The sequence below is a fragment of the Penicillium cinerascens genome, assembly GCF_028974065.1.
Source record: "Penicillium cinerascens strain IBT 15544 chromosome Unknown contig_1_segment0_segment0, whole genome shotgun sequence".
NCBI classification, from domain to species: Eukaryota; Fungi; Ascomycota; class Eurotiomycetes; order Eurotiales; family Aspergillaceae; genus Penicillium; species Penicillium cinerascens.
In genome coordinates, this window is record NW_026695287.1 from 77,388 (window position 1) to 97,822 (window position 20,435).

Consider the following 20,435-nt stretch of genomic DNA (forward strand, 5'->3'; position numbering starts at 1 on the left):
ATGAGGTGAATAGTGTGTACGAATACACCGCAGTTCCTTGCGAAGTTCAGGGCATCCGACACCCGCTGCATATGGTGCTCATAAGTCTTTCCCTTCACCGTCATTTCCAACGTCAGGTAAGGTTCCATCAAGTCCTCTTTCGCCAGTGTCCATTTAACTTTCAAAGAGATCCCCATCCAACACAGAACCCAGAAACAACGAGCAGAGTTGTAGCGACCTTCTTCAAGCTGAGCGCGTTACCACTCGACGTGCTGGTCGGAGTCGTAGACGTCGTCACTGCCGCTGTTCTGTCCATCGACGATGATGCAGGGGAGCTTATTGACGGGGATACCAACGTCGAAGCCAACATCATCCCCAAGAGCCCTCTAGTGGAGGCCAGAGTAGCAGAGCTGTCGAGGCTGGTCATAGCAGTGTCCGACGCGACATTGGAGAGGACAGGCATCGTCGAAGGTTCAGGGAAACCCAAACTATCGAGAGCGTAGCTCTTGGTCATCCAGCTCCCCATCGGGGTGTGGCTGAATGAAGTGGGCGCCGCCTCCCCTTTCGCGGTGAGATTGTCGCAGACAACGTCCCAATTTGAGGGTTCGGTGCCGCCATTAGTCAGACACATGAAGTGGTCGCTCCAATAGTACGGGTATTTGTCATTGGCTTTGTCGAGAACAGGGTCGATCTGGCAGAGCATGGCACAAGTGACGGGGTAAGCTGGATTGCCGGGGCTCGTCGGTGAAGTAATGTTGTACACCGGGCCAGAGCAGCACTGCGCGAATCTGGGAGCGCTGTAGATGCCGGAAGGCGGCGTCTTACAGACCAGCCCCGGGAGGTTCTCGGGCCATTCCGAGAAGGCCCCGGCTGAGACCTCGTTGAAGCTAGGGTTATTGGTACACTGGTTGGCAGTCATTGATGCGCGTTCGGGGCATCGGCGAAAACACGACTTGGAAGGTTCTGTCGATTATCGGGAATGGCAATTTATGAACGACATTTTGACCGCCTTCCTAAACAGCTCTAGTACGTCTTACGTAAGCAACGGGCTGACCGTCGTGACCATCTTCACTAACGTAATTCCCGGCCGATCTGGACCACCCTGGACGGTCCAAAACACCATATTACAGTGGTGTAACGTAAGTATTTGACCTCGAGTACTTCGGCCTAGGACCCACTTTTCTAATACTGCCAGGCAGAAACCTCTGAAATTCAATTCAGTCTAATAGCTAGTATGCCACCCCTCATACTTAATAACATCAGCTACCCTGTGAGGCATAGTTTCTGATAGATGCTTGAATAATTCAATATCTAGGCCTTCCCAGGCTTCCTGTGCAGCTTTTAGCAATAGATCTAACGTAGATTCGTTGTTCGGTAGGCGCATTAGCTCAGGATAACGCTTAAGAATTTCGGCTTTTAGCAGCGCCCAGAGGTTCTCGATCGGGTTTAAATCAGGTGAATAAGGAGGCCATTCCATAATCTCGCAGTTAAGCTCATTAAGAGCTTCCCGTACAATATATGCAGTATGAACGGGCGCGTTATCTTGCTGAAAAATAGCATTATTATCAATACTATTAAGTAGCGTAGGTAAGATACGCCGATAGAGCTCTTCAATCGTACGTGAAGAAACACCACCTCTTCTAGACGTAGGATCTCCGAATAATGGAATTAGGCCTGATCGACGCGGTAAGCCAGAGAAAGCAGCCCAAAACATCTGCTTAATTTGCTTCCCTCGCGCCGGAACCATCTGAACCTGAGAGCCTTCTTTTGAATGCTGAAAAAGCTGGTCTTTTGGACGTGTAAACGTCCATTCTTGCCGCTGGCCTATTCCACGTTCAACTGTACATTCGTCTGACCAGTAGACGCGGGCCCAGTCTTCAGGAGTGAAGTGTTGGTATTCGAGTGCCCATTGAAGCCGTTTCGTAGCATGTTCAGGCGTAAGTGCCGGACGCTGCATTTTCCTCCATTTTCGAAGACCCATTTCGTGGGTTAGACGCCAAATTGACTGGCGATAGACCTTAAAATCGACCTCTCTAAGTAGATCTTTAATCAATATCGATGGCTTTTCTTGTATAGTGTCGTAGATATAGTCACGATCCTCTTCAGTAAGCTTCCTTGGAGCGCCTAAGCGTGGAAGGCTTTCTTGTTTTTGACGCTTTGCCTCTTGGGTAAGGGTATATTGAATTGTTGAGCGTGGAATATCGGGAAAGCGCATCTTCTTAATGGTTGTTGCACCCCAGCCATTTGTAGCGTGTAATTCGCAGATCTTGGCCCTAGTAAGGCAGTCAAGCTCTGGGCCTCTCTTCCCACGTATAGGAGGCATAATAAGGTAAGAAAGACTGCTATAACGCGTTAACTGTAGCGTATATGTTAGCAAGCGCGTTGAAACGCGAGGTGTGGTGTACTAATAAAGTAGGCGGTATAATAAAGCGGTCAGGCTAAAAGTGGATCCTAAAGTACTCGAGGTCAAATACTTTTGTTACACCACTGTAAAAGCGATAAATTACCACTTCAGATCCCAACAACCGTATTCAGTTTGAATATGATATTAAGTTTGTGCAATTTAAACAGTATTTATAACCTACGGAGGGAATTTTAAAGGCTCAGTTTAAGTGGCTATTGAAATATATATATTTATAACTCAAATGTCAAAACTACCTGGTAATTTATGGTAACGTGTGAATCAATAGATTTTAATCCACTATTCTCTAGTATCGGGATTGGTAGTATAGACGATAAGAGAGATAAATAAATGCCTAGGGGTCCCTATGCGGCAGGGCAGTCCTCAGGACAAATATTTGCAGAGAGAAATACTACCTCCCGTAGAGGTCAGCTACTACTGCAGCGTAGTAGCTTACCCCAGGAAGATGGATGAAGATAAAAATAAAGGTAGAGATAAAGGGTCTCTCTGGCCTGCCCTAATAGAGAGGAAGGGTAGTGAGAGGAGAATTGAGATGAAAGCTCTTTTTCAATTCAGTCTGGGTTTTGAGCCATATTTATAGACAAAAATATTCAGTTTCACATGAAATGAATGGCCTGATTGCTTAAGGTTATAGACGTCATGAAGTGAGGGGTAGACCTTATGACCTTGTCTTATGACTAGGTCTCATGACCTAGGCTGATGTAAAGGGAAAGCATAGTAAAGGCCGAAGTGAGAGCAAAGTGAGAGATAAACGAGAGATAATTGGAAGATCAGAAAAAGGCGGTGAGAAATGGCAGAACGGAAACATCAACGGGAACTTCCATGTTGAATTGGAAGCTCTGGAAATCTGCAGTTATAAATGCAGACACCTAAAATCCTGACATCTAGATATGTTGTTCTTCGTGCCTAGGACACGAGTATGCTCAACTTTTAACGCAAATAAGCACCTGGTGGTTGATATAGTGTGACCTGAAAATCGCATTTAATATGATGTTTTGGGATGTCCAGGACGGCCGGATGTCTAGAAGGGAACAGGCTAGATCTATCGTGGACTTCGGCTCGTCTCGTGAACCAACTCTCCGTTTACCAGGACGTTTAACTGCACCGTTTAACCACACCGCTTAAACACACCGTTTATTGGTGACCTCACGCAGTCAAGAGGAGCAGGAAGAGTGTAGTTTGGCCGCAACGGGTCACCTGTCGCTGCGGTCGTAGACCGTAGCGTCAGATAGGCCCCGTCCGCGCTCCCTTGTAGGGAGGCAATGTGTCTGTATTGTAGTGGATTCTATATACAGAGGGAAGGTGGGAGGGACAAAATGACACTTGACTGCGTGAGAGATGACGAGCTACCCGCAGAGGCAAGCAACTGACTCTCGTGAGGCAGTTGTAGGAGGAAGAGGCCCTCAGAAATGTCGGTGTATGTATCACGTGAGGCTACAGACATGGTGAGGCTACAGGATTGTGAGGCAACCCCAATAAAACCACTCCCTTTAAACACCACCACCGTTTAAACACCACCTCCGTTTAAACGCCTTTCGGTTTAAACATCTCTCCCGTTGAAACACCGTTTAACCACACCGCTTAGGCACACCGCCTAAACACACCGTAAAAACACCTCTCCATCAACAAAGGCTTTGTTCCCGGTCTCTGGAAAGGATGGATGGATGGGTTGCCCGTGGCAAAGCCTTAACGAAGCCCGTCAAATACTAAGTCTTGACTATTGGTGATGGAAGACGTGATCAGTAGTGGATCTATATGATAGGCCCATGATAGGAGATCACCACGGTGCTTCGCGCCCGCTATATTTAGCCGCTGGTCCAGGGCACTGTTTCAAGGGGTGCCATTATTCTCAGCTTGTCTTAGTCGCTTCTGCGGCTCCTTCGCCGACAGATTTTGGACTGCGTCACTCAAGAGAAAGTTTTCAATACCGGATCAAACAGTGTTGATGGCCACAACGTATCGCGTCCGCAGCATAAGCAAACCAGGTTGTTTGAGGACCCCAAATGTGAAAAGTGAAGTGGTATCACATGACAGGCACGAAGCGAGGCAGGTTTAGCCGAGTGGCCACGTCATCGGCTCCGGGGCTTCAGGGTGTTCATTCAGAGGTCTGAAGGGGCTGAAATGGTTAGGGAGCAAGGGGTAGTTTCCCCGACGAAAAAAAAAAAAAAAAAAACAACAGCAGAAAGTGTGGCCGAGCTCACCTAGCGCCCACGGATTGGTCGTGGGCGACCCGCCGCCTTCGGTGGGCTTCAGGCGGCATTTCACCTACCTGAATATTCTTCACCTGAAGCCTGCCTGAAGATGTAGGGCGCGCAGACAAAAAGCACATTTGCGCATTCTGGCATAGGGAAAGATTTTCGCGACCCCTAAATTCAGACCGACGGTGGATAGGTTAAACGGAGCCGTCGGATAGGAATAATGAAGGTTCTCAGCCGTTTATCTTCCTGTCTTCGCCCCAGAATATAATCACTCTTCACGCCTCGAATGGGGAAAGTAAAAGACAAAACGGCGAACTTTTTATTTGTCGTAGATTTTAGTGAACATGACAACTCGGAAATCCTCCATGCCGTCCTCCCGAGGACCAAGGACGTTTATAAACGTGCACTCTGCATCTTTGATAAGTGAGCGAACGCCTCTACCCTTGTTTCCTATCTTATAAATCTAGATAAACTATTTCATGATCTCTTCATTCAGATTTGTTTCATTACACCCAAAAGCATTGAACCCTCCAGACATTCAAACCTACAAGCCTTTATAGAGTTTGCTGCACGCGGAATGAATCACGAGCAAGCCGACACTTCTAACGGTTGACGGTTTTCTAGGGGATTTTGAAGCGGGTATGGCATTTTATCGACAGCACAACTTCCTGGAGGAGGTGTCTACAACGATAAGAGAGATGCGGAAATAATATATCAACAGTAAGCTCTTTTGAGAATAGTCCTAACTACAATATCTAGTGGCTTAGGCAAGACCTGAAGTGAAAACTCAAACTGCCTATTATTGAGATGGACAAGGACGGATTGTCGCCAAATCACCTTCTAGTGTTCATGACGTAGCTATGGTGCAGAGACTTTCACGAGTACTGGGGGCGGCCTGCAGATTGACCGCGAGTACATTTCAGCGCAACGATGCTACTATACTGTTTCACGTCCGCTAGGACAGGAGAGGTCCATGAATCAACCGCGCGACGAGCTAGCGCTAGAGAGAAAACGGCAAAGGAGTCTGACGAGGACCTAGAAGCTCGTGTGATGGCAGCCTGTTATAAGGTTCGCATGAAAGCTTTTATTACGTAGGACAATTAATATGCTGAATTTTCTCTAGCATTTTAGCCTCACTATAGAAAGCGTGGAGGGATTACCTATGCTTGTACTCGCCTATTAGCGCGACTTTATTAAAGGACACTGGAGAAAAAACCAATATTAACTTCCGATCTATGCATTTTACGAGGTTTATAAAGAAGATGTGCCACTTTTTTTTTTTAATATTTTCACGTTCTTTCTACCACTGGCATCCGCCGATTATGCCTTCCGAGATTACTCCTCTGCACATAAGATCCTTGATGCAGCGGAAGCCTATAATATTGATCCCTTAGAAAACAATATCCTAGAGGTAATTCACTTTGAGGATTCTATCCGAGATGTTCCTTTATTCCGTCCATTAAGTGAGCTTCAGGTCACGAAGAGCACTGGAAGATCTCGAGGAGCAGATGTATTTAGGAAAGAGTTCGCTAGCCTTGGCCACCGCAGCGGATACACTCGTAATGTGACCATCCGTAGCTGCCGGCGATGGGCGCTAATGCAAGTAGGTAAGATATTTTCGCGGAGACCTAGGTACCGTAAACTAACGATAAGTAGACAAAAACTACTCTAAGACTGCTAGGATGAAATTTGCGAGTTATGTGAGTCGTGATACACACAGCAAACATTACGCGCACCCTCTTAGCGAGGTAGAGGGACTAGCCAATTACCTCGGAATTGAAAGCCGCAACGACCATATCCAAAATCGTCGCGGAATGGGAATGCATCATAATCCATAGCTCTGGCAGTCTCTTCCTGCGAAGGCCGAATTTGAATTCCAAGACAGGAAAGATGTTCAAGACCTCGACTAGGCCATGGGGTCGCTTAGCTCGCAGCTGCTTTCCACGGAAGATAGTGGTCTAAAGCATGAACTGCAACATTAACAGCGACAAATCTATGCTGAGAGGCACCGGCTTTATAGAAAAGAGCTAAAGAAAGTACAGATGTCCCAACCTAATAGGCTAATAGATCCTGATGAGAACCAAGGAGGCGTATATGAACAAACTCTTCTCTGCTATCGACGAAGGGTTATGCCACAGAGAGATATCCTAGCCGAATTGCTTCTAAGGAAAGTTGACCTGCGGCACCCTAACGGCCGGAGAGCTCTAGCAGTATTAGAGTCTCTGCAAAGACAATGGCCCTAGTCACGAAGCTAAGTTGTAGCGGATTAGGTGTCTGATTCTTTGGACATAATAGGCCGCTAGCATAAGTAGGGCCTCGTCTTCCCACTAGCGATACGGGAAATGAAACGAAGTTACCTCCACGCCAGATTGGAACACGGATATATATGAATGCCTCAGTAGACATTTCATTAGGGAGACAGAACTTTTTTAGGGGCGATCGGGCTTTATAGCAGAGTCTCAAGAAGTGAATTTCTTGCCTTTTCTATATAGCGCATGGTTCAGAATGTATGTACCTCGCTGATTCAATAGTCCTTAGTTTTATTGAGCGTTTAGCTACGCATATCGAGGTTCATATCTATTTCTATTATGCTGAAGGAGACCATATTACTGACTTCCGTTGTAATTGACGGTTAATACCCTTGCCGTGCGACACTTAATGCAGCCCCTTAAGCCAGGCGACCGGCTAATCGATCATGCGGTGTCTATTAGCAAGGTCATGCAACAACTTCAAACCTGACTTGCCGAGTACAAGGCTTGCCCTTAACGACCTCCTAGCTAAAAGTGCAGAGGCCACCACGGCTACAGCCGTAAACTTCGGACCTATGGCCTAAGTCGATGCCGGTGGGAGTAATCCAAGTTCCTCATCCTCGTTGTTGGCGCCGAACTCTAGGGAATATCCAATGTTCATTATCGATATAATATATTTATCCGTTTGTCTTAACCTCAGTTCGGCCCTCTGCAAGTGAATGGCGTCTTTTAGATATGGTTTGCCCAGGCTATATTGACTCATGGGATGGAGCTATAGACTGAGGGTTGGGGTTTTATATCTTATTGACTTATACAGTATATGGAAGACGGCCATGGATTAGTATATTAGGATCAGAAATACTCAAAGTGAACAGTGTTCATCCAGCTTCCTGGCCAGACTCCATAGGGCTTGTACGCTGTATGTAGGTAAGCTTAATTAGTGTGGTTGCTAACTATGGCATATCGTATTGATTCCCTAAAAAGTCCAGCAGCGCTCTAAGCAAGGACATCCTACACGCATGTATCAACAACTATAACCAGACTGCTAATATATTAAGAGCCAGACCATCCGTCACACACTGTTCTTGCCGTTGGGTTCATATAGCAGGGTTATGGCCAACATGCTGGCAGAGAGCAACATAGCACCGCTAACCCACATAGGCGCGCTAGACCTTAGGTCTATGAATGCTGGGAAAGTAATATAAGCAAGTGTTTTACGGCTGTTGAGACGGAATCAGGACTTACAAGCAATAATCGGGACCATTATATTATAGATGCGGCAAAAAGCGCTTGCAATGCCGATACCGGTCCCTCGATGAGGAGCCGGGAATACCTCTAGAGTGTAGGCGTAAAGCACACCGTACATCAAGCTATGTGTCCAATTAGAAAGGTTAAATTGTGGTTTGGGGGATGGGGTTAGGGTTTGACAGCAAGCATACTTCTAAGTGACGGAGATACCACATAAAAAGCCTAGGACGCCGGAAGTAGTGGTGGCCTAGGTATAGCAAAATAAGAAGATGCTGGTTATCAAGGTGGACCCAACCAGGGTGCCCTTTCGACCGACCCATTTCTGCTCAACGAGCCAGCCACCGATGATTGAGCCGGGGATCCCACAGACAGAAGTGATCGCGTAGTGTTTGTAGGTTATACTTAGCGAGTTATTCCCGCCCGAGCTGCCCGTGCCGTGCGTTTCGAGATAGACCGGCAGAAAGACGTTAAAGAGATTATAGCCAATTCCGATCAGTCCCTAGATAAGAACGATGACTGTGGTCGAGTAGGTTATCTTCCGATTGTTGAAAAGCGCCTTGAGATAGTTGCCTCTGAGTTCCCGAAGGTTGTGTGCTATCAGTTGTCTTCTACTTAGCCGACGAGTCTGGTCCACTTTAGGTGACCCTTGCAGGCCGAGGCGCCCTAGGGTTTCGTTTTCGATGCGCTGGAGTTTCTCCAGAGAAATGCCGGGAGCTGGGACGCCGTTATATTTTGCCAGGGAGAAGACAACATCTAGCGCTTTCTCGTCCTGACCGTGGGCTAGGTAAAATTTGGGTGACTCGTAAAGCTTGAAGACGAAAGTTCGGACAATGAACATAGCGATCGTGACAAAGCCTAATCTGGGGAGAATTGAGTATAGTTCATAAAATAGGGGTCGACGGCATAGAGTCTATGCGTACACGATGATTGTATAGCGCCAACCTATATTCTCTGACCGAGGATAGTGTCCCGGTTCCGTTGATGTAGGGCAAGAGAAGTTCACAATCAACGGCCATCCAATTAGGGAGGCGAAAACTTGTCCGAAGCACCACCTACACCGAAACCATAAGTGAGAATAGTCAAGCAGGGCACGCCGTACACTTACTATATAGACATAACGGTGAGCAGCCATTGATGGGAAGCAGGGCAGAATTCGATGAAGATAGAGCTGTTAACAGGGACTAAAGAATTTATTAGCGCATAGATAAGCAAGCCAGACTGGAACAAATACGGTTGCCACCGATGCCAATACCAGCAACACCTATAAGCGCGTCTATTGCGATGAAATTTAGAGCTCCTGCTGATGCCGTACCAAAGATGGACGCAATTGCAAGGGTTATATTAAACGTAATTCTCCGTCCGATGGTGTCCGAACTTAGACCCCATACGGTAGCACCTTTATAAGTTCAGCGATTAGTCAATCAAGGAAAATGTCGGGTATCATAGTCAGACCTATAATAAGACCAATTTGCTGGCCTATACCTAGCATAGCAGAGTATTTAGGGTTGAATTCCAGGATGATTACTAGGAGAATAACAGTAATACACTGCTCCCACATCTAGCAAAAAAAATCAGCTATAGCGATATAAATTGGGCACTAATATACTTATATTGTCCACCATCCACCCGAATCCAGTCAGGAACCACAGGCACCACTAGTAGCGTCCCATACTAATGTCTCTTAAAGCCTGGTTCAGGCAATGCACCTTTGCAGCGTAGATAGGATCTAGACTATTAAGCTACAGGTCTTGGACAGTATCTATACGCTCTAGCGAGCCCTTCTCTACTCTATTATCTTACTGCGTGGCCGAGATTGCATCGTGGCTGTTGAAGGAGGAAATGGGAGAGTCCTCCTCCTTGGCTGGAACGGGCTTCTCTATAGTATCGTCGAGGGGAAGAGTTGCCTCTAGTTAGAGTAAGAGGCTTGTCTAACGTGTAGAGTAGACGACTTACTGATTGCCAATTGTGGAAGGAACCAAGTTTAAATCTACGATTTGCGGAGGATAGACCGGTCTAACCTTAGTATAGGAGGAGGAGAAAAGCCAAATTTTTTCCCGATTAGGCGATAGCGCTAGACTGAAAAGCGTTGAATTTATAGTTGAATCCATGGTTGGAATATAGGAAACTTTGCTGTATCCTAGATATATTGGATTTTCTGATAAGGCAGTATAGATTTAACTAATTAAAGCTTATAGATAGCTAAAAGTGGCACCAGTCGTTAACGATTTTGGGTATAAAAATCCGGGATATAGAGACCGTAGGGTAAACTCGAAACCCATTACTAAGTGGTAGAACCCCGTAGTTCCACACCTCTTCTACACCCCTCGCTACGATCGCCCGAGTACGTTCCCCCGCGTGAAAGTCGAATTGCCCGTCAAGCGACATCACAGAGTCTATGTGGCCCGGACAAGGAAATTAATCCTCGCAAAGTTTAAGCGTCGTCGGATAAAGAGGCCTATTCCTAGTCGAGCGCGCCGCCAACTTCAATCAACACACTCAACACGATTAGATTTCAATTAATTGCCTATATGCCTCTCAACCCAAATAGGAGTCGACCAGGATGCTGGACGTGTAAAAGGTGGCATCGGAAGGTTTGCTGGACACTCGTTAGTGTCTTGTCTAGTGACTGGCTAATATAATCTTAATAAGTGCGACGAGTCACTGCCATCGTGTCAGAAATGCGCGTTCTATAGTGAAGAATGCGAAGGATATAGAGTATAGCGACTTGCCTTCCGGGACTGCACCGTCACCGGTAGCTCCAGAAAGAACAGAAATTAATGTTAGCGCCAACTTCAACCCTAGCGCAGAAAACCGGTCTCCCCGACAATATAGCTCAGTTCATTCTTCTCACTGGACTTGATGGCTTCAAGCCTAGGTGATATGCCCGTACTGAAAGAGTTCATCGAGTCGGTAGCCCAAACGCTTGCGCTATCTGAGTCTCACAATCTCTGGCGCGAAGATATAGCGCCATTGATTTCTAATGGCGGAGGCCAGAAATATTTACGGCACTCAATGATTGCGGTAACTCTTATGTATCGGACTTATCTGGAGTACAAAATTACATCTCGTGTAGCCCTACACTACGATTATGCGCTGTGCGATCTTAGACAAGCCCTTAGCATAATAGAGAATGAGCGGAATTCACGGTAGTTAGACTCGATTCTTGCTTCGTTATTCATGCTCATATGGTTTGAAGTAAGTGTGTTAAACTTCGTAGATCTTATCTAATGCTGACGAGGGCTCCGTCTAGATTTTGGCCCGCGACTAGCATAAGTGGAATGTGTATCTTCAAATTCTCACGTATTTAATTACTAGTCTTGATGGTGCCCGAGCATTCGACTCCCGCTTTCGGAGACGCTTGATCTTAGCCACAGCCAGGCTTGAGGTACCTAATATACTATGGACGCTGCATCCCCCGCTTTTAGGTTCTCAACTGTATGAACAAATGCTGTTTTTAAATTAACCGTACCCTGAGGACGACATAGAGGATGCTGCCGTCCTGGCCTTCCATCGTCTCTATGTGATTATAGCTCGGTTTGCGATTCCTTACGCAGATTGGATGCGTGGCGGTTTAACTACATCGGCTGTTCGGGCTTGTATGGCGGATATCCTGGAGCAACTCAAGGAGTGGCATTACAACCTACCTTTTCCCCTATAGCGACTCGGTAACCCTTCTTCACTTACTACGCATCCCAGAACCCCACTCTAGACGACCCTCTTCATCCATTATCTCTCAACAAAGCTTTTTGTCATATATATCCTCGACCCTACTTGCTCGGTACTAGGTGACTCTACCTACTAGTTTTGCCGTGAAGCATTATGGGATATCTGTCGGTTTATTGCAGACCTAGGACCTCCGGAGAAGCGCAGTATTGCCTCGTTCCGAGGTGACGTTGGTGTCATACTTCCCTTGGCTGTAGTGAGCATATTTTTACGTGAGGAGGCTAAGCGCGCGTGGATTTGTCAGTGGGCGCGCTGCGTGGACCAAGAGGGTATGTGGTGTGGAAGACGGAGGAGCATGATTATTAAGGCATAGGCTATATGCACTTAGGAACACGGCCTTGCTCTTCCGTTTTATACCATGGTTGGCCAGAACAATATCCACTGGAAACCGGGACAAAGGCTCAAAGTCTCTATCATGACCTACGATGCCTCCCAGGACTGGCGATCATCTGTTGAAGTTTACATAGATAATGAAGATCCACCAGCGGCGTCTATATAAGGGAGACAAAATATCGACTCTCAACGACTATCTATTGTGATTCAGAGGAAGATTACTTGTTTTCTTTAGACAGAAAACTTAAGGGTTTATATATAGCATCTAGATTGATTCCTAATCAATCTTGGTAATTTGTCGGTTAAAGTGGAGAGGAACCTTACTAGCGTCCTTTGTTTCATTCAATACCCACTGCTTCCTGATTACTAAGGCATCAACTGCTGAATTAGCATAGAGCCTCTTTATTTTGCTCTTAGAATTATATAGAAAAACACATCTTAAGTACCGTGCAAGAACCTCATTAGCTCATTCTAGTACTAATGCGTACTGATTTCCTTGGAACCGACATAATTCCGTAGAGAGGAATATATTACGGTATGTTTGATAGATCACAATACTACCAACTATATTTACGACACTGCCTCTGGGAAACTGGAGGATAAGTTCACCCTAAGTAGAGGAGAGAAGATATCTAAGTAGTAAGGTTACATATCTCTACTTCCTGCTGCCCAACATTGCCATTTGTCTTTAATGCGATCAAATATCTTAAACACCGTTTGGCGTAGGTGATATACCTATTCTTCCATAGGCCCCTCCAGCGGTCGGAATAAGCATATTCCGAAGTTAACGCCGCGTTTGCCTCCCATAAACCTATTCGGAGATACCCACCCACGCTACCCTTACTCTCCCCGCCTAATTTGTCTACTCTAAGCTTTTCATCAATCACCGTTCAATTACTGCAATTGAAATTGAATACTGGCCGGCCTAGCCACAAAATATAAGTAATTATGTTTATAAAGGGATCTCGGTCCCTAGTAACGGCTTGTCAGCACCGCGTGACCACCGAACGAGATCCGGATGCTAGACGTGCCGCAAACGGTAAGTTACTTATAGTCCTCAATCGCCTTTCAAAGTATATATAGGTTAAGATTAATCCGCCTACAGGAAAAAGAAATGCGACGGCGGCGCTTTTCCATGCTAGAGCTGTGTCCGACTTGGACTAGAATGTGACATAGGCACAAGACTAGTGTAGGAAGATGACGCGAGGAGGGAGGGGATGAGGAGAAGAGGACCATTTAAAGCTATAAAGAAGCAATTCTCTAGTGCTCCGTTCATCATTAGGGTTAGCAACGAACCGATACTAGATACTTCCGAGATCTACTGCCGGGGAGGTTCTCAACTGCTGCCAAACGGAAGTCTTATCTGTGACGCACCAACTGCCATTTCGCAGCTCATACCCACAATCCCAAGGTAGAACTTTACGTGTGTGAATTTATTACCCACAAAACTTATAGCCAACGAGTCTATGCTATTGGATCACTATATCTAGCGCTTCGCACGCACCTACCCGACCTGCTCGGAACCCGCGAATCCTTTCCTCTCGATTTTATTGCCTTTGGCTATGAAAAGTGGTATGGTTCTTGATGCTCTCCTGGCGCTGAGTGGTGCTTAGTCCTGGAACGAGCGTAGTTGGATCATGGAAAAAACTACTCTTAATCTAAGGCACCGTGCACTGAGAGGCTGTCGAAGGCTATTGACCTAGTCTAGCCTAATGGCCTCTAAGAGGCTCGAGGAGACAAGCTAGTTTTTGATGAGTAATATGGCCGAGAATGATATCCTCTTTTCTCTCGCAAGCTGCAACCTTATGCTTCTATATGAGAAACTTGTCGGCGACGGAAAGGCAAATTAGATGCCTCATCTGAAGTTTTTGGCAGGGATTTTTGATCATCCATTATGCCCCAGAACTAACATAATGTCGAATCTGACTGCATAGCAGTCCCATCAACACATAGCGTTTCGGTTCCTGCATACTCTCTTTTTGTATAATGACCTTGTCTAGTCCACGGCAAGGGGAATGCCGACACTTTCTGGCTTTTATCTACAAGTTGGACAACGCAATCTGTTCAGGAGTGATGATTTGGTGACTGAATGTGTTTCTTTACCACTCACCTGGCCCGAAGAGACACATCAAGGCGGACGTTTCCATTATCCTTATCTTATTGCCTAGATTAGTGCAGGCGATGAGGTGATTACTAACGCTAAAATTATGGTATGGGATGGGTGGGTTGATTGGCTTCTAAGCTTTTCTCTGACAACAAGCCCGGGCTTAGCTCCAAACTCTTCTACCGGACTGACCTTTGCAATGGCAGCCTTAAATGAAATTTACGATCACCCTGCGAAACCATCCACTCCTGAACTAGAACAATGCCTAATATCACAACTTTACCGCACCTCAGCGAGAGTTTATCTTATCCAAGCCACTCGCTAAAGGTGTAGCCAAGATGTAGATACGAGGCATATATTTGACATCGCTTACCTCTCCTCCCAAGCAATCTATTAAATCTCTCAACTTCGTGAAGGTTCTGTCTTCGAGAATGCGCTCCTCTAGCCGATTTCCATAGTTTCCAGGGAACTCACAAACGATCACATTACCGAAAGGGAGTACATATTGCATCGGCTGCAAGCGCTGGAAAAGCGGTTCCACATAAAATATTTCGCGAGGATGTAGGAGGTTCTTAAGTCTAAGTGGATTCGGAAAGATGGAAGGCACATAAATGAGAAAACAAGAACTAAAGACGACGTATTTTTGTTTGGATAATCCCTGCTTCACGAAAATACCCTACCTTTCCCTTGAAGCGCTAGAGGCTTCATTTCATACTATATCTCCTAGAGATACTTTATCTGCTCCTCCGCCCAGACTTCAACTGCCTTCACGTTTATTGTTTCCACACAACAAATTTCTTTTATACTGTCTTTGTCTCTCTCGCATTCTTTTCGTGTCTCTATATTAGCTACTAGACCTCGATCAGCGGACATCGATTAGCGCACGCTCTAGTAAGACTTCTAGCTTATTCGTGGTCTACTGGTAGCTTATCTCCTATAGATATGGCTTATTTCTAACGCCCGCATTAGTGGTTTCGTCGAGAACTAGGAGATTTTGGGAGGGAAAGAAGTGATTATAGTGATGCGCTCGGACATATGCGCGGTGGGTAAACCGGTGTTTATTTACGTACCGGCCTTAGATACTAACGACGTAGTCCTACGTAAGGGACCTCTTCTTGAGAATGAAGAGGGCAAGAAAAGGATTGAATGGCTGGGATGAACGATTACCACCGACAGCATAAGGAGGAATACAGTGGTATGATTGGCAGTGAATATATTATTTAGATAAGGCATAAGACAGAAGTCTATATCGATGGCTAAGTGATAGATTTCGCTCCAAATTTCACTCCACTTCGGGGATATAGTTCTTGTTGATGTTGTCCTTAGCTGTAATAGGTCGCATCTCAAAGAGTGTCTAGCGTATATAGCGCATCTGCTCTTTCATCCAGCACGTTAGCGCTTCGACGTCAATCGTTTCGATAGTGCAATGACCTAGTCTACCCTCTAGATCGCACTTCTGAACGGCACGACTGTAAGAATCCTCTAAGGACTTCGCCTCGTGCTTGAACCGTTCACTTAGGAGACGTAGTCGATAATGCGACCATTGGTAATAGAGTTCCGGTAGAAGGGACTTAGTCCGAACATTTATAAGGCTCGAATCATCGACCAGAAGGGGAGACCGGGGCCGGAACGACGTCACAAGAGTGATGCGCTCGGGCATGTTTCCTGCGGGGATAGCGATATGGCTTATATATCGCCCCTGTAGAATAACCGCTCCGCCCTGTGACAGGCCATTAGCATCTAGTTATTAAGTATATATTGGAAGTTGGGAAAACAAGGGACCGCATACTGTTTCCGGGGATCTAACTTTGACGGTCGATCCGTCGCCCTTTTGCATCTCCGTTTCACCGTCCGTCATCGTACTCGTGTCTGACAACATCACAACACAAATAAACGGATATGAGTCTCTGTGCTATGGGACGACAGCCGAAGGCTTCTCTCCGTTATCCCCATTTAACCTTTCTTTGTATCTAGGGGGGCGCTTGGAGGATCAATAGGTGTATGTCTAACACCTTCAAGCCCTTCCGGTCCTAGCTGCATATTGGTATGACAGATCTCCTGGTCCAGAACCGGTATGAGATCCACGCCGGCCAGATTGCTTACAATTTCTAGAGCTTTAGGTGAAGTCCAGAACTGGTAGGTGAACGGCGCGAAACGCGGGGCTATGCCACGTATTTATACTGACCCAGGACGAGTCTTGTAGCTGTAATTATCTAATATATCCTTAGAGAAGAGCTCGCGTCGGAAGGCCCGCATACCTTCGGCGGAAAGGAAGGGAAATGGGTTAGTTGAGGCAATCTCTGAAATTGGAGAATTCTCCAACTTAATATCAGAAAGCGTGTGGATTTTCTTTGGCTTCTGATAGGCTAGGTGAATTGAAGGATCAAAATCCTACTATTATTGGCTTTAGCATGGGACGGTATAGCGGCAAGGGACTAGGGTCTTGAGAATGTACCTACCGATGTTGATGGCATTTTGAAATGCAGTCACTTTACTGACAGGTGCGAAATTGATTTATAAAAGGTGTAGTAATATAGTGGAACAGCCGGTCTAGTTATATGTTAGTTATCCGCTACACGTGGATATGTGTTGAAAGTAGATATTGTACCCGCCGGGTCACGCGAATATTAATTTTCTACTACTTATTGCCCAATAATGTTAATCTGGAAAACATATACGTCCTTTTAGGATAACCAACCTTCCACTGAGCAGGTCTCGGGTATTGCTGTATATGCCGATCTTATCTAAATGTGCTACTACGAGTACCTAATACTCCACCCGTGGGTGGGTCTGGTGGGTCCTATGTACCTATCCATTCCTCCGCCTATGTTCTTGCGGACTAAGACGCGATCGACCCCTCGGTCGGGTTATTACCGCTTCGCACCATAAAGGAGCGCGGGGCCTCTATGCTATTCTAAAGATGGGAATTGATGCCGCTGGCCTAATGACTGAATTTTCGTGACCCAATGCTTAATATATGGAATTTAATACGGAGAAATCCAACGCACCAAAGCAAGCAGCGAGTAGTTTTATCTATTAAATCACTTCTAAGGAGGCTGGTGGTCTAGTGGTAGACTATCTGGCCAGCACCGAAGAGACGTCTAGTGGATTGGGACCCTACTCACATCTATAACAACGTGTGGTGTATTCGATTCTTACAGCCACTAAGGATCCTATAGGTGGCAATGCTACCTCTGTTGACAGTCACCTAGGCAACCTAATGACTATCCTCCGTGCCATATATATCGATTTTTAACGCGCTACTTGTGCTACTATCAAGGAAACTTGGGAGCTTGTCAGTCACAATAGTCTCAACGACTGTGGTATGATAATTAGTTGAGCAGTCGACCTTCCCAGTTAGTTCTGCGAAGGGGGCTAAGTGGCCTATATAGCTATAGTTACTCGTAGATTGCACCAGACATTTGGCCATCATTATTAAAGATGATGGAGATTCCAAATGCAACATTGGTAGGGGAAAGTACGTAGAATAGGTACGTAGTACATTATGGGTAAAATTTGGCTTTATGATTCAGGATAATTAGAATTGAAGTTAATGAGGCCCATAAAGGAGCATCCTCGAGATTTATAGTTTTATGGGTTACCTTAAGAAGCCTAGATACTTCTTAAGCCCAGTGTTTTTTGCGAGTGATCCTTTACTAGGATAATTATTTTAGTAATGCCTATAATCATTGTATGCGAGGAGCGCAGGCGAAATTCATCTCGACGCATTTTGAACCGTGTCATAGTTCCAGCTCGTTACTCTCGCTAATTTCAGATGGCTGACCGTCTCGATTATAGATGAACTATGATCTTAATTTGGAGCTTAGAATTTTACTAAGATCTTATTTCATCAACTCTGCTTTCACGCACTGATCTCACAATCCACGGTTCGATAGATATCAAGTAAGCCAAAAACTCACATCCTCCGTACTGTAGAGTTACAGGGCTCCCCTTTATCTTCCGCGTGATAAATATAGCACTTTTCGTGGCTTTCATAGAGGCTCTGGGCTGGTCGCCTTGTAAAGTGTTTCAGTTTCAGAATCTGCCGCCCAGCGTACAGTATTGATTCGCGATCGTAAGACTGGCGAAAGCTTCTTTAGAAACGTGCCAGGAGACTTAGCCTTCCCAAAGGTCTGGTGGGGCGACTCTTCGTTCTGAGTCTTCAGAACATAAATCGTCATAGGGACGCGCAGGGAGGGAGGTTGATTAGCAGGCTCGGCTCCGTCCATTGGATCCCCGCGAGACGTGGAATGTCGTCCAGACTCAACGGGTATGCAAGGTACGTCGCTCTGGCTGAAGCCAGAATTTGACTAGATTAGGCCACAAAGTCCAATAGGTGGGTGCTGAGATAAGCGAAAAGAGGTTAGGGGGGTTTCCATGAAGTGATTAAAGACCGAGTAGCCTAATTATGGTCACCTATTCTAATTTTATGCAACTAAGTGGGGAAGACCCACCGAAGCCAGATATTGGCCCAAATCGGAACGGGACAGCGCCAGCGAACCCTAAATACGAACTCAAAGCCATATAACTGGCCAAGACACTATTGAATACACAGGAACAAAAAATGATTATGTGCTCTCTTGTCCAACCAAAGCTAGAAATATACGGCATTAGGGAAAACTATCCCGGTCCATTAGGGCAACATAGAAACGACTATTGGGGAACCAAAGCATACACAGCACATCGAAATGTGTTAATAGAACCCAAGGCCGGCTATCTAGAAAATCCACTGCATTATCAACGAAAAATCCTTATCGGGCATTTAGATCCGGCCCTACGGTCTATCGTTGGCATAAAAGATGCAGTTTCTTCTTTGCCATTTAACTTATCCGTAGCGTTCGATTCCGTCTTTTAGCAGCTGGCCATTTTTCTCTCTCTTTTTTATTCACTATCTTCCTCTTAGAGTCTTAGGTTGTCGCAGCGCTCTAAGTAATCTATGGCGCCAAACACGGTCCATATTGCCGTCCTAGACGCTGATACGCCCTGTCTGCCCGTCTATAAAATACGCGGTCTTTATAGTTCGCAATTTCGTGCTCTTCTCCAGAGTGCTGCCGAGCGTTTAAACAAGGACCCAGACTGCCAGCTAAGGAATGGGCCGCTTGCCGTCCACGTCACGGCCTTTGATGCTATGGGAAGGTCATTACCACCTCTCGAGTCTTTGCGAGCCAGTCCACGATCACCCAACAAACCGCACACGGGCGGGCCCTTAGGCTTCTTGGGCGTGATCGACGCGATAGTGATCACCGGCTCGATAGTGGCCTTAGTGTACGAAGATCAGCCCTAGATTCATGACCTAAAGCTTTTCATCCAGACGGTGCATACGAATTTCCCGCACGTTAAGGTCTTCGGATCTTGCTTCGGCCACTAGATCATCGCCCAGGCCTTACTCTCAATTAATTTAGCAGCCCCATCCTCTACGTTCCACGTAGAGTACGCGCAGTCTAGGTACGAAATAGGCATTGAACCGATCACCCTAGACCCGTCATTCACGATGCACTTTCCCCCTCTTACGCGCGCGTCATCGTCGCAGAACACATTCCGCATCTAGCTTATCCACTGCGACCAGGTGGTGCCTAAACCCGAGGCACTAGCCGCTGCAGGAACAAATTGCGAAGTACCTCTGCCGGCACCATGGATTAAAATCGGTAGCAGTGCGCAATGCCCGATCTAGGGTCTCTATAGCCCTGGGCGCGTCCTTACTTACTAGGGCCATTTCGAGTTCGATACATTCGTCAATAGCAAGCTATATGAGGAGGTTGGCCGACGGGCTAACTGGCCAGCGCCGCTAGTCAAGTCTTATGTAGAGCGGATCTCGCGCTCCCTTGTCCCTGGCAAAGACGATGATAATGACTCTAAGGCTGCGGCAGAGGCGGTGCTGTTATTCTTTGCGGGCGAGAATTTCCCAAAGACTGAGGGGGCTTTGCGAGCAGTGGTCTGATTACGCCTCCGCTTGAAGGGCATATAGTAGGTTGAGGAAGTATAGACTTCAAGAACTCTAGATATAGATGGCATGCCTGATCTACTCTATTATCCGGTTGACTGAAAGAAAATACTCTTTCTTGGCAAAAAAAACTTTCCTAAAATGCCTCGCCAATCAGAGGCCATACGGCCTCGTGAATTAGTTCCTCTTAGTCGTAACCCAAGCCAGCTTGCTTCACTAGCTAGGTTTGTTCTGGCGC

The 20,435-nt window shown here is 46.2% G+C and overlaps 6 protein-coding genes across 6 annotated transcripts; 3 read left to right on the forward strand and 3 right to left on the reverse strand.

The window, feature by feature from the left end:
- Positions 1-160: 160 nt before the first annotated feature.
- Positions 161-898, reverse strand: N7498_001617 (uncharacterized protein; the record flags this gene model as incomplete). The annotated part of the gene is made up of 1 exon (XM_058448679.1): positions 161-898. The coding sequence occupies one exon, from the start codon at positions 896-898 to the stop codon at positions 161-163; it is 738 nt and encodes a 245-aa protein (XP_058311023.1).
- Positions 899-4,943: 4,045 nt separating this feature from the next.
- On the forward strand, positions 4,944-5,405 carry N7498_001618 (uncharacterized protein; the record flags this gene model as incomplete). The annotated part of the gene is given in 4 exon segments (XM_058448680.1): positions 4,944-5,022; positions 5,160-5,207; positions 5,224-5,276; positions 5,367-5,405. 4 exon segments carry the CDS (start codon positions 4,944-4,946, stop codon positions 5,403-5,405), a joined length of 219 nt encoding a protein of 72 aa, XP_058311024.1.
- Positions 5,406-5,529: 124 nt separating this feature from the next.
- N7498_001619 (uncharacterized protein) lies at positions 5,530-6,437 on the forward strand (the record flags this gene model as incomplete). Its single annotated transcript, XM_058448681.1, has 3 exons — positions 5,530-5,667; positions 5,849-6,206; positions 6,256-6,437. 3 exons carry the CDS (start codon positions 5,530-5,532, stop codon positions 6,435-6,437), a joined length of 678 nt encoding a protein of 225 aa, XP_058311025.1.
- A 52-nt stretch (positions 6,438-6,489) lies between these two features.
- N7498_001620 (uncharacterized protein) lies at positions 6,490-6,842 on the forward strand (the record flags this gene model as incomplete). Its single annotated transcript, XM_058448682.1, has 2 exons — positions 6,490-6,552; positions 6,585-6,842. 2 exons carry the CDS (start codon positions 6,490-6,492, stop codon positions 6,840-6,842), a joined length of 321 nt encoding a protein of 106 aa, XP_058311026.1.
- A 1,753-nt stretch (positions 6,843-8,595) lies between these two features.
- Positions 8,596-8,934, reverse strand: N7498_001621 (uncharacterized protein; the record flags this gene model as incomplete). The annotated part of the gene is made up of 1 exon (XM_058448683.1): positions 8,596-8,934. One exon carries the CDS (start codon positions 8,932-8,934, stop codon positions 8,596-8,598), a length of 339 nt encoding a protein of 112 aa, XP_058311027.1.
- Positions 8,935-15,610: 6,676 nt separating this feature from the next.
- Positions 15,611-16,730, reverse strand: N7498_001622 (uncharacterized protein; the record flags this gene model as incomplete). The annotated part of the gene is made up of 5 exons (XM_058448684.1): positions 15,611-15,976; positions 16,046-16,168; positions 16,267-16,418; positions 16,449-16,647; positions 16,716-16,730. 5 exons carry the CDS (start codon positions 16,728-16,730, stop codon positions 15,611-15,613), a joined length of 855 nt encoding a protein of 284 aa, XP_058311028.1.
- Positions 16,731-20,435: the final 3,705 nt, after the last annotated feature.